This window comes from Callospermophilus lateralis, chromosome 3 (genome assembly GCF_048772815.1).
Source record: "Callospermophilus lateralis isolate mCalLat2 chromosome 3, mCalLat2.hap1, whole genome shotgun sequence".
Taxonomy (NCBI): Eukaryota; Metazoa; Chordata; class Mammalia; order Rodentia; family Sciuridae; genus Callospermophilus; species Callospermophilus lateralis.
In genome coordinates this window covers 173,628,046-173,638,498 of record NC_135307.1, presented here as the reverse complement: position 1 = coordinate 173,638,498, position 10,453 = coordinate 173,628,046, and the positions used below count along the sequence as shown (strand labels likewise).

The 10,453-nt window shown below is 54.8% G+C and overlaps 1 protein-coding gene across 1 annotated transcript; it reads right to left on the bottom strand.

Moving 5' to 3' along the window:
• Positions 1-1,337: 1,337 nt before the first annotated feature.
• Positions 1,338-9,489, bottom strand: Cox4i2 (cytochrome c oxidase subunit 4I2). The gene is made up of 5 exons (XM_076849022.1): positions 9,409-9,489; positions 8,260-8,341; positions 5,963-6,127; positions 3,462-3,593; positions 1,338-1,589 (listed from the first exon to the last, which is right to left on the bottom strand). The coding sequence occupies exons 2-5, from the start codon at positions 8,339-8,341 to the stop codon at positions 1,453-1,455; spliced, it is 516 nt and encodes a 171-aa protein (XP_076705137.1). The 5' UTR covers positions 9,409-9,489; the 3' UTR covers positions 1,338-1,452.
• Between the last annotated feature and the right edge of the window lie 964 nt (positions 9,490-10,453).

The following is a 10,453-nucleotide window of genomic DNA, read 5'->3' as shown; positions in this document are numbered from 1 at the left end:
CACCCCTGGCTCATCTCAACCTCCCACCAACCTGTGGGCTGCAAACCACAGTCTCCTGTGAGGTCTAGATCCCAGGGTGGGGAGGGCAAATTGATCCTTCCTTGGTTCACCTAAGGTACCTTTTAAAGTTCTCTGTAAAGAGTCACCTTCTTTTTGGGCGGGTGAAGTACCAAGGATTGATCTCAGGGGCACTCGACCACTGAGCCCCATCCCCAGCCCTATTTTGTACTTTATTTAGAGACAGGGTCTCACTGAGTCACTTAGGTCCTCACTTTTTACTGAGGCTGGCTTTGAACTCGGGATCCTCTTGTCTCGGCCTCCGGAGCCGCTGGGATTACAGGCCTGCTGCCTGATGTGTGAGCTGCCTGATGCTTCCTATTAAGCAGCCTCTGTTTGGGTGGCTCTGTGGTTCCTGCCTCCTGATTGGATTGGGACAGATAGAGACGCCCTGCAGTCTGAGGCTAGAACCACCGTCTGAGGCTAGTTTCAGACTGGAACCATGGTCTGAAGGTTCTCCCCACCTACTGCCACCCCCCTGTCCTTGTCCCTCACGGACACTGCCTCCCGTAAATCTCCTCCCATGGTTGATCTGGGCATTTGTTCCTCAGAGGCCCCAACCTGACACAGCTCCCATCACACCAGGGAGAGGATTCCTGGGCCCCCGTGGGCTCTGCTCTTCGCCCCAAGACCAGCGCCCCAGGCTTGGCCTCCTCTCCCAGGGTGCTCCTGTCAGGGCAGCCTCCTCGAAGGTCCACAAACACAGGAGCCCACCTCAGGGGTATGGCCCTCCCTCCGTCTCCCTTTCCTTCCTTCCTTCCTATGGAACCTGGAGCCTCCCGCTATGCACTGCTGCACCCTCAGGGTCTGGATGAGTACCCAGGACACAGCCAGGGGCCAGGTGTGGCGGATCCCTTAATCCCAGCGGCTCAGGTTAAGACTGGAGGATTGCAAGTTTGAGGCTAGCCTCAGCAACCTAGTGAGGCCCTCAGCAACTTAGTGAGACCCTGCCTCAGAATAAAAAATAAAAAGGACTCAGGTCATGACTCAGTGGTTAAGCACCCCTGGGTTAAATTCCTGGTACCAAAAAAAAAAAAAAAAAGATCCAGTATTCAGTCAGTGCTCAATAAACATTTACTGACTGAGTGCACACCCCTGCCTTTGCCATCCCCTCTCCCTAGAATGTCTTCCCTTCTTCCTGCCTTTCCCAGTCCAGCCAGAGCTCCTGCTCCTCCAGAAAGCCCTCCCTGATCGCCAGGCTCTGGGCCCCTGAGGTGGCTTGTTCTCATCTCTCAGCGCCTGAGTTTAGGCGCCAGGTACAGGCAGACCGAGGCTCCAGGTGGAAGAGAAGAGGCCAGCTTTATTGGAGCTCAGGGGAGGGGCGGGAGGGGCGCTGGAGGCTGCGGCCAGGGGCTGCTGCAGGGGCAGAGGCCTGCCGGGCAGGGCAGGCAGGCCTCACTTCCTCCACTCCTTTTTCTCGTAGTCCCACCGCGAGGCCAGGCCTTGCACCGGGTTGCCCTTCATGTCCAGGATGCGCTGAAGCTGCCGGGCCTTCCACTCGTCCGTCAGGGTGACAGGCTTCTCAGGGAACACTGTGGGGAGGGCACAGGGCAGGACAGCCGTGGCTCAGGACCAGCTGTCCCAGGGCTCCTCCAAGCCACAGCCCCAGCCCCAGGGTCGGGGACCCTGCTCTGAGGACCTCCCTCTTCCTATCTGGCCCCCACCAGCATCACTCCAGGGACCTCTAGGTTCTAATCCCAGCCTTGCCTTTGACCCACAGTAGGAACTGGGCCAGGTCCTTCCCCAGCCTGAGCCTGTGTCCTCACCTACCTCTGAAGCCAATGGTAGTAGGAACACTGATTTGAAGACCACTGAATCCAAATCCCAGCTACACCACTCCCTTGCTGTGTGACCTTGAATAAGTCAATAAGTCACCTCACCTCTCTGAGCCTCAGATTCCTTACCTGTTCAAAAACAGGTCCTATCCTCAAGGGTTGTGGGGATCCAGTGAGTTAGTATTTGTAAAACTACGGCACAAGTGTGGGTCGGGAGGTCCTGGGACCACACTCCCAACCTTCTGCTCCCTGGCCCAGCTGCCTCTGCAGCCTCCATCCTGGTGCTTCCATCCCAGGGAGGGGAAGGAAAGGCATTGTCTTCACTGGCACCTATTATGTGCCACACTGGCCACACCAGACAGTCCCAGAGGTGGTCTCATTTCTCCCTCGCGCAGGCCGGGAATTCCCATCACACGGTCACACAGGTGTGGATGCCAGGCTTCCTCAATGTCCTCACCCCTTTGTCCAGAGCAATGGCTTCAGGCCTGGGAGAGCCTCGGAACCAGCCAGGGGGCTGCTCTAAGAGGAGTACGGGCTGTGGGTGGAGCCCAGTGTTGGAGCCCAGTATGGGCGGGCGAGGCCTGGGGTCACCTTCCCAGTACCAAAAAGAGAAGGAAGGAGAGAGGGATGAGGGCAGGGAGGGCGGGTTCCACCCCAAGTGTCCGACTCAGTAGATCTGGAGGGGGCCGGGAACATGCATGTCCAGCAAGGTTGCCGGTGGGGCTGTCCGTCCAGGGACACTCAGAGAACCATTCTTCTGAGATAATAAAACCTCAGCTGGACTCATGAGACCCAACAAAAGACTACATTTCCCAGCTTCCCTTGTAGTTAGCCAGGATCATGTGAACACCTCTAGCCAATAGGATGCAAGGAGATGTGGCAGGAGTTGAGCAGCCATCTTATGTGTCAAGATGGAAGCTACATGTTAAAGATGGCAGAGAAACTAGTCAGAAGGAGCCTGCTTTGTGGAGTCCCAATACTCATCTGGATTGTTTCTTTTTTCTTTTTTCTCTTTCTTTCCTTCTTTTTTTCCCCTAATTGAGCCCAGGGACCATTTACCACTAAGCTACATTCCCCAGCCCCTTTTATTTTTTTGAGACAGGGTCTTGCTCAGCTTCTTGCTGAGGCTGGCCTTGAACTTGTGATCCTCCTATCTCAGCCTCCCAAGTCTCTGGGATTACAGGTGTGCACCCCCAAACCAGCCTCTGAATTATATCTTTAGCCTCATTTTGTGATAAAGGAATAAACCTCTATACTGCTTAAGTTCTTATGCTGGGGATCTTTGTTACAGCAGCTGAAACAACATACTGGAATCTACATGGTTAATACACAGAAAATCAGTAACAACACCCTCATGACCATGTGGCAAGCACTGGCCCAAGTCCCTCTCATTAATCCTCACAAGAACACTGAGACATGGGCGTTATTATTCCCATTGTACCGATGAGGAACCTGAGGCCTTTAGAGGTGGAGTCCCTACATTTCATCCGGGGCAGCCACGTTCTCTCCTTCACCCTCCACCTCTTTGGAGACTTTTCAAGTTTTCAGGTGAGTCACAACATGCCTTCCGTAAGGGTTTGGCCAGTGGCCATGGCCACACGGGCACGACCCACATTTGCAGCCACTCACCGTAAACACGCTGCCACCAAATCAGCAGGGCCGTCAACCCAATGAAGAAGAAGACGCAGCCCATCACTGTCTTCCACTCGTTGGAGCGCCGGTTCATCTCCGCGAAGGTCTGGTGGTACTGGAGCCGGTACACTGGGAACAGATGGGGTGCAGGGAAGGGGCTACCATTTCAAAGACCCTGGGCCAAGAGTTGACCTCCTGCTTCCTCCAGCAAATGCCATTCATCTGGAAAATCCCCCTCTTCCCTCCCAGTACTGGAGATGGAATCCAGGGGCATTCTATCACCACTAAGCCACATCCCAGGCCCTTTTATTTTTATTTTTTATTTTGAGACAGGGTCTCACTAAGTTGCTTAGGGCCTTGGTAAGTTGCTGAGGCTGGCTTTGAACTAGGGATCCTCCTGACTCAGCCTCCTGAGCCGCTGGGATTGTAGGTGTGCGCCACCACACAGCAAATGCTTATTGAGATTGTACTACATACAAAGTGTGGCCAAGAAGTGGTGATGTAGCACTGAATAAGCTGGTTGAAAATTTCTGCCTTTGTGGAGCTTGGAGTGGGACACAAATGGCAAATCTTCAGACAGACTGTGGGCAAGGGCTACTTCAGTCAGAGTGGTCAGAGAAGGTCTCTCAGAGGAGGTGACACTGGAGCGGAGGCTTGAAGAAATCAAAGGGAGAATAGTCCAGTAAGAACCGGCAGCTAGTGCAAAGGCCCTGAGGCAGGAAGGGGTGAGTGAAGGGAACTGTGGCTGCAGTAGGATGAACTACAGAAGAGAAAGTGTTGCAATCTGGTGTCAGCAGCAGCCAGATCACCCAGGACCTTGCCAGCCACAGACAGGAATTTGGATTTCATTCTGAGTTGGGGAGGACAGACTTGTAGGAAAGGAGGTGACAAAGCTGTGGTTTTATTTAACCCAACTTTTATCAGGACGGACCCTCGCTTCCCTCACACTGAAGAATGTTTTTATTCTCTACTTTCTTATTTACTGTTTATCCTTCCTACTTGACTCTAAGCTTCAGGGGGACAGGACCCACTCTTCCCTCTTAGATCCCAGCACCTGGAACAGCGGTTGACGTAGAGGAGATTCTTTTTATATGTATATTTTAAATGTATTTAAAACAGAACTTTTATTTTTGCTTAACCTGTCTTCTACCAGTTGTGAAGTATCCACGGGTAGGTATCTCGACATAGGATCTAGCCTAGTTGTCAGGAGGTGGGCAGGTTGGGACCCAGCCAGCTGCCCGCAGGGACACCTGAGCTCTTAGGCCCAGAGTGCTGTGGAGTGAAAGAAGAGAGTGCGCAGGAGAGCAGGGGGGGCTCCAGGGACTCCTCTATTCCTTTTCTTTTGCAGAGCTGGGGAGGGAACCCAGGGCCCCCCATGCACTAGGCAGGACCCTCCCAGCCCAGGAACTACTTCTGCACACAGTAGATTCTCTCTGGGAAAAAAGCATACAAAGACCTGACCTCAGGGCAACTTTAGGATGGAGGCTGACCCCTCTTCCTTGTGCTCTCTCTCCTTCTCTCTTTCCTCCCCTCCCTGTGGCTGTGGGGCCTCAGCCAGGGACTCCACCACCCTGAGCCCTCCCGGCTGGCTGCACCCTGAGTGTGCAGCAGGTGCTCTGTGCTTTAGGATGGGGGAGGAATGTCGGTTTCTGAAATGGGAAGAGGGATGGGAGGGAGGGAGGGAGGGAAAAAGAAGGAGAGAGAGATCTGAGAGGATTGGGAAAAGAACTGAGGGGAGAGAACCCGAAATGTGAGGTTTCAGGGCAAGAATGGAGCGGCCTTGCTACCTGCCTCGTGCCCAGCGCCTGGCTCCTAGTAGGTGCTCAGTAAGACACCGAGGAGCCCGGGGTGGTGACCCACAAGGAATCCCAGCAGCTCAGGAGGCTGAAGCAGGAGGATCGCCAGTTCAAAGCCAGCCTCAGCCACTTAGTGAGACCCTAAGCAACTCAGCTAGATCTTATCTTGAAATCAAATACAGACTAGGGCTGGGGATGTGGTTCAGTGGTTGAGCGCCCTGAGTTCAATCCCTGGTACCAAAAAAAAAATTGATGCGTGAAGATGAATTGAGCAGCAAGTCCTTGAGCCTGAAAGGCTGGGGGTCAGGTGAGCGCCTCCATTTGTGGAATGACACTAAGAAGCTCCGAATATCAAAGGGTCGGCGGCAGGGCACTGTGTGGGCAGGACCTGGGGCCACGCACCCCTCCTGCCTCCTGGAATCCGGTCCCAGCTCCCCGCGGGTCCCCCCCACACCCCGCTGTCCCTTCCCCCACCCCATCAATGATGCCCTTCCTCACACTGCTCCACTACCTGGAAGCACCCTCCAGGATCCCATCTCTCTCTCCTGTCCCCAGTGCCGCCTACCGTCAGGCTGCCCCCGAAGGTTGAGTGAACACTGGGCTGCCGCCAGCGCTGGGGCCTCCCCCACCCGGCCTCCCTCCTCAGTCGGCCTCCCTCCCCACCCGGCCTCCCTCCCCGGCCGGCCCCTCCCTGACACCTACAGGCCACCTTCTCGGCGCGACTCAGCTGGGTCCAGCTGCCCTTCTCCTTCTCCTTCAGGGCCCGCTGCTCGGCGTTGAGCTGGGTGCAGAAGGGCTCGTCGGGCATAGGGTAGGAGCGCTGGGCGAAGTAGTTGGTGTAGGGGGTCATCTTCCCCTGGGCGCGGGCTGCAGCACAGGAAGGGAAGTGCCAGTCGGCCCTGGGACACCCATCTCTAACCATGATGTTAATAAGAAGGGCCGCACTTACTGAGCAAAACTGTGGATAAGGCCTTTGGATGGGTCGGTTCACTGGCTCTGAATGGCTCTGAGCCGGGGATGGGGTCATTTCTCTCTTTTTGGCAGTAGGGGGGACTGAACCCAGGGCTGCTCTGCCACAGAGCTACATCCCCAGCCTGTGTCGATTGAACCCAGGGCCTTGTGCACGGGAGGCAAGCACTCTACCAACTGAGCCGTCTCCCCAACTCCTTTATTATTTTTCCTTGGGGGTGGGGATGTTCTGAGGATTGAACCCAGGGGTATTCAACCACTGAGCCACATCCCCAGTCCTTTTTAAATATTTTATTTAGAGACAGGGTTTTACTGAGTTGCTAAGTACCTTGCTAAGTTGTTGAGGCTGGCTTTGAACCTGAAATCCTCCTGCCTCAGCCTCTCCAGCCATTAGGATTACAGACATGTGCCACAGTGTTTGGTCCTTCCTTTTTCTTTTTTCTTCCTCTATTTTTTTGTTTTGTGGTACCAGGGATTGAACTCAAAAGCACTTGGCCACTGAGACACATCCCCAGTCCTATTTTGTATTTTATTTAGAGACAGGGTCTCACTGAGTTGCTTAGAGCCTTGATTTTACTGAGGCTGGCTTTGAACTTGAGATCCTCCTGCCTCAGCCTCCCGAGCTGCTGGGATTACAGGCTTGCACCACCGTGCCCAGCTCCTTTTTTCTTTTTTGAGACAGGGTCTTCCTAAATTGCCTTGAACTTGTGATCCTCCTGCCCCAGCCTCCCAAAATGCTGGGATTAGAGGCATTTGCCTCCACTCCTGGCTGGGGTTATCTCCATTTTGCAAATGAATAAACTGAGCAGCTAAGTGACTCCCTGAAATGCACAAAGCAAGAAGGAGCAGGGCCCAGGCTGCAGTTCAGCCCCTCTGGCCCTGCGTTCTCTGGGAAGACCTGAGGCCAGGTTATGTCAGGCAGAGGCCCTGGATGGGCAAAGGCTCAGAGGCAGGAACCTGCTAGATATGAAACTACAAAGTGAAGAACACGTGCCCTGACAAGGAGTCAAGGGCACGCATTCAGAATCAGCTGGGTTTGATACCCAGTTTGATCCATCCCAACTCCAACAAGTCCCTTGACTTTGCTGTGCTCAAATCCTCATCTGGAAAGTGGGATACTGAGGGTCCAGATGGTGCCCGCCTCTCTGCAGAGGCTCGGCTCACTATACCGAGTCACAGAGGTGGGGTTTTCTACTGGCCTCCTTTCCCAGAAGCTCCTCCAATGGCTAAGCCCCCAGGGCTCCTTGTGCGGGTGCAGAATAAGGCTGGGCACTAGGGATGGTCTTGATAAAGGCTCTTCTGTTCATTGACACTGGAGATGCCCACAGGAGTGACTTGTGTCACCTTAAGGGGATAGTGTTAGAGCTGCCTTGGACAAGGAGTCCTGGCTCTCCTGAGTACTGGGGCTCAATTTGTTCATCCGAGAAATGGAGTTAGCACAGCATCCACCTCACACAGTTGCACTGACGTCTAATTGCCTTAATCTATACAAAATGCTTATCTCAGCTTGGGGACCTACTAAGGCCTCAATACATGTTTGTTATTATTCTCCTGAGGTCAGAAAGTTTCTTCTGATAGGTGGCTGAAGTCTCTCTTGCTTTAAGACTCTTTCTTCTTAGACCGGGGTTGTGATTCAGTGGTAGAGCACTTGCCTAGTATGCATGAGGCCCTGGGTTCGATCCTTTGCACCACATAAAATTAAAATAAAAGATATTGTGTCCATCTAAAACTAAAAACTAAATGAATTTTTTGAAAAAGAGACACTTCCTGCTGACTAGACCTGATTTCAAGGCCTTGGAAAGGAGGGTCGGCCGCAGCATCCTTTCTCTCCAAAGGCTCAGGGGCCTGAGGGTCGGGCCCTAAATAAGGGAGATGCATCTACTTCCCTCAGAGGCTCCATTTTCTGGAGGAACTTGGCTCAGGACAAAGGCATGGGATCCAGGAAAGTGGATTGGGGCCAGGTCCAGGGCCACAAGGGAGGAAGTGGGCAGACTGTCCCTAACTCTGGGACAGAGCGGGTGGGATCTTACCAGGGCCTCCTGGGCTGTGTGTCCCTCGAGTTCCAAGTCCTCCTCTTCTCAGCACAGAGCTCCAGGCAACTCGGGAGAGCATCTGGGCAGGTATGGAAGAGTTTTTCCCCTGCTCTTGTCCACCCCACAGGGCCCAGGAAACTGTTTCGCGGTGCAGTGGTAGTGAAAGTCTGAGGGTTCCAAGTCACCCTTAGGCCCCTGACCCTTCTAATTTTGTATATTATCCCAGGGGAGGGGATAATACTCTGGAGGGTCCTGGACCTGTGGATCCCTCGAGGGCACTGAGAAGAGGAGTCCTGTCTCACCACCTAGGTCTGAACAGTATGGGCCTGAGGGCCTGGGTTCTGGTGCCAGCCAGTTGCTAAGCCTGCCCAGACTGGGGACGCCACCTCAATTGTCTGCCCCCAGGGGAAACCGGGTGGGAGTCCAGGTAGGGAAAGGGCAGATCCTGAGGCTCTTCCCCACAGGGCCATCTGTGGAGGCCTCAGCACAGATGGCCCAGGGAGGGGGGCCCTTCCCCCTAATTGCCTGCCTACGTGCACAAGAGCTGGCTGGGCTGGTTCTGGTGGGGGAGGGGACCGGCTGAGCCCCACCCCCACCCCTGGGGGAAGTCTCCGGGTCTGGCATCCCATGGGGGTGGGGAACAGCTTTAGAGGACAGAGACTAAACTGGGTTAGCAGGAGGGGGGGTGGGCACATTTGGGGGGAAGAAGAAAGCATTCCACTTCTGGAAAGAGAAAGGGGTTCCCCCACATCTGGAGAGAAGAAGCGGGCATCCCATCTCTGAAGAGAGAAAGGGGTGCCTCAGAACTAGAGAGCGGCAGGGGGCACATCTTATGTGATAAGTGGGAGGGGCGCCCCCACAGCTGGAAAGGAAGGACTGGGGTCGGTGATCTATCGGGTCAGTGATCCAAGGGGTCAGGGATCAGTGGTGGGAGAGCTCCGCGCATGGGGAGCTGCAGCCGGGAATCTGTAAGTCGGGGAAGGGGGCGCGCCCCAGGGATGGACAGAGGGTAGCCCCAGGAGACCCTGACCCTCCTCTGGGGCAGGGACCACAGGGGCCTGGCCGGGCGGGGAAAACGGGGTCCAAGCCGCATCCCCCGCACCTGCTGGGGCGGGCTGGGGCAGCCAGGATGTCCCACCCTCTCACCTCGCAGCTGGCAGCGGCGGAGCGCGACCCGGTCTCCCAGCGAGTAACGGAGAATGGGCTGCAAGGGGACCCGAGTCGGGCGCCGCCCCCGGCCCGCCCCGCGCTGCCTGCGCCGCCCCCGCGTGGGAACGTCCTGTCTTGCCCGTCGTGGGAGCGCCCGGCCCGAGTCCCTGGGGGCGCTGGCCCAAGCCAGCGGGGAGGGACCGGAGGGCGCAGCCGTGTTAATTTCTCCACCCGCCCGGCTGCTACCTCTGGGGGGACCCTCAGCTGCCAGTGTCGCCGCCCTCTGCGCTGGACCGTCCCAAGAGCAAGAGGCCCCTGTATCCACTGTTCCTTGCTGGTCCTTCTAGAATGCTCTCCTCACGCGAGTCTTGCCAGCCTCTCGGCCCAGTTCAATGCCTCCCACTACAGAAAGCGTCAAACACCGGGCACCTGGGACCTGTCCCGCGGTGTACTCCCTCTCCCCAGCTCTATTCCAGTGCGAGGTGTTGAAAAGCCTGATCAAATGTTAGCAGTGTGACCTCTCAACAAATGGCCTAACCTTTCTGAGCTCCTGTTTTCTTTTCTGTGAAATGAGACATTATAATGATAGTTCCCTCCTCATTTTTTTTTTAACCTCGCCTGACTGTGGTAAAGACTGAATCCATTAATACAGAAGCCTCAGGTGGCAGTGGTGGTGGCATATGCCTATAATCCCAGAGACTTGGCGGCTGAGGTAGGAGGATACTAAGTTTGAGGCCAACCTGGACAACTTAGACCCTGGGTCAACATTAAATAATAATAAGAACTGGGGATGTAGCTCAGTGGTAGAGCACCCCTGGGTTCAATTCCCAGTACTGAAATGAATAAATAAATAAATAGTTAAAAGGGGGTGGGGCTGGGGATGTAAGGCCCTGGGTCCTGGGTTCAATCTCCAACGCAGCATGGAAAAAAAAAAAAAAAGAATCATTTAGTCCTACTGTGGGCCAGGCTTGCTAACCGCTGGAATGTGATGATGAACAAGGGGAGAAAAGAAATTTATTGAAGCATGGTGTGTGCTTATAAT

Excerpts from the sequence above, each read along its gene's own strand:
- Cox4i2 (XM_076849022.1), bottom strand. The coding sequence starts at position 8,341 with ATGCTCTCCCGAGTTGCCTGGAGCTCTGTGCTGAGAAGAGGAGGACTT. Across the intron at positions 6,128-8,259 it reads ACACAGCCCAGGAGGCCCTG|CCCGCGCCCAGGGGAAGATG; the intron begins GTAAGATCCCAC and ends CCTGTGCTGCAG. Across the intron at positions 3,594-5,962 it reads TCGCGCCGAGAAGGTGGCCT|TGTACCGGCTCCAGTACCAC; the intron begins GTAGGTGTCAGG and ends ATCTGTTCCCAG.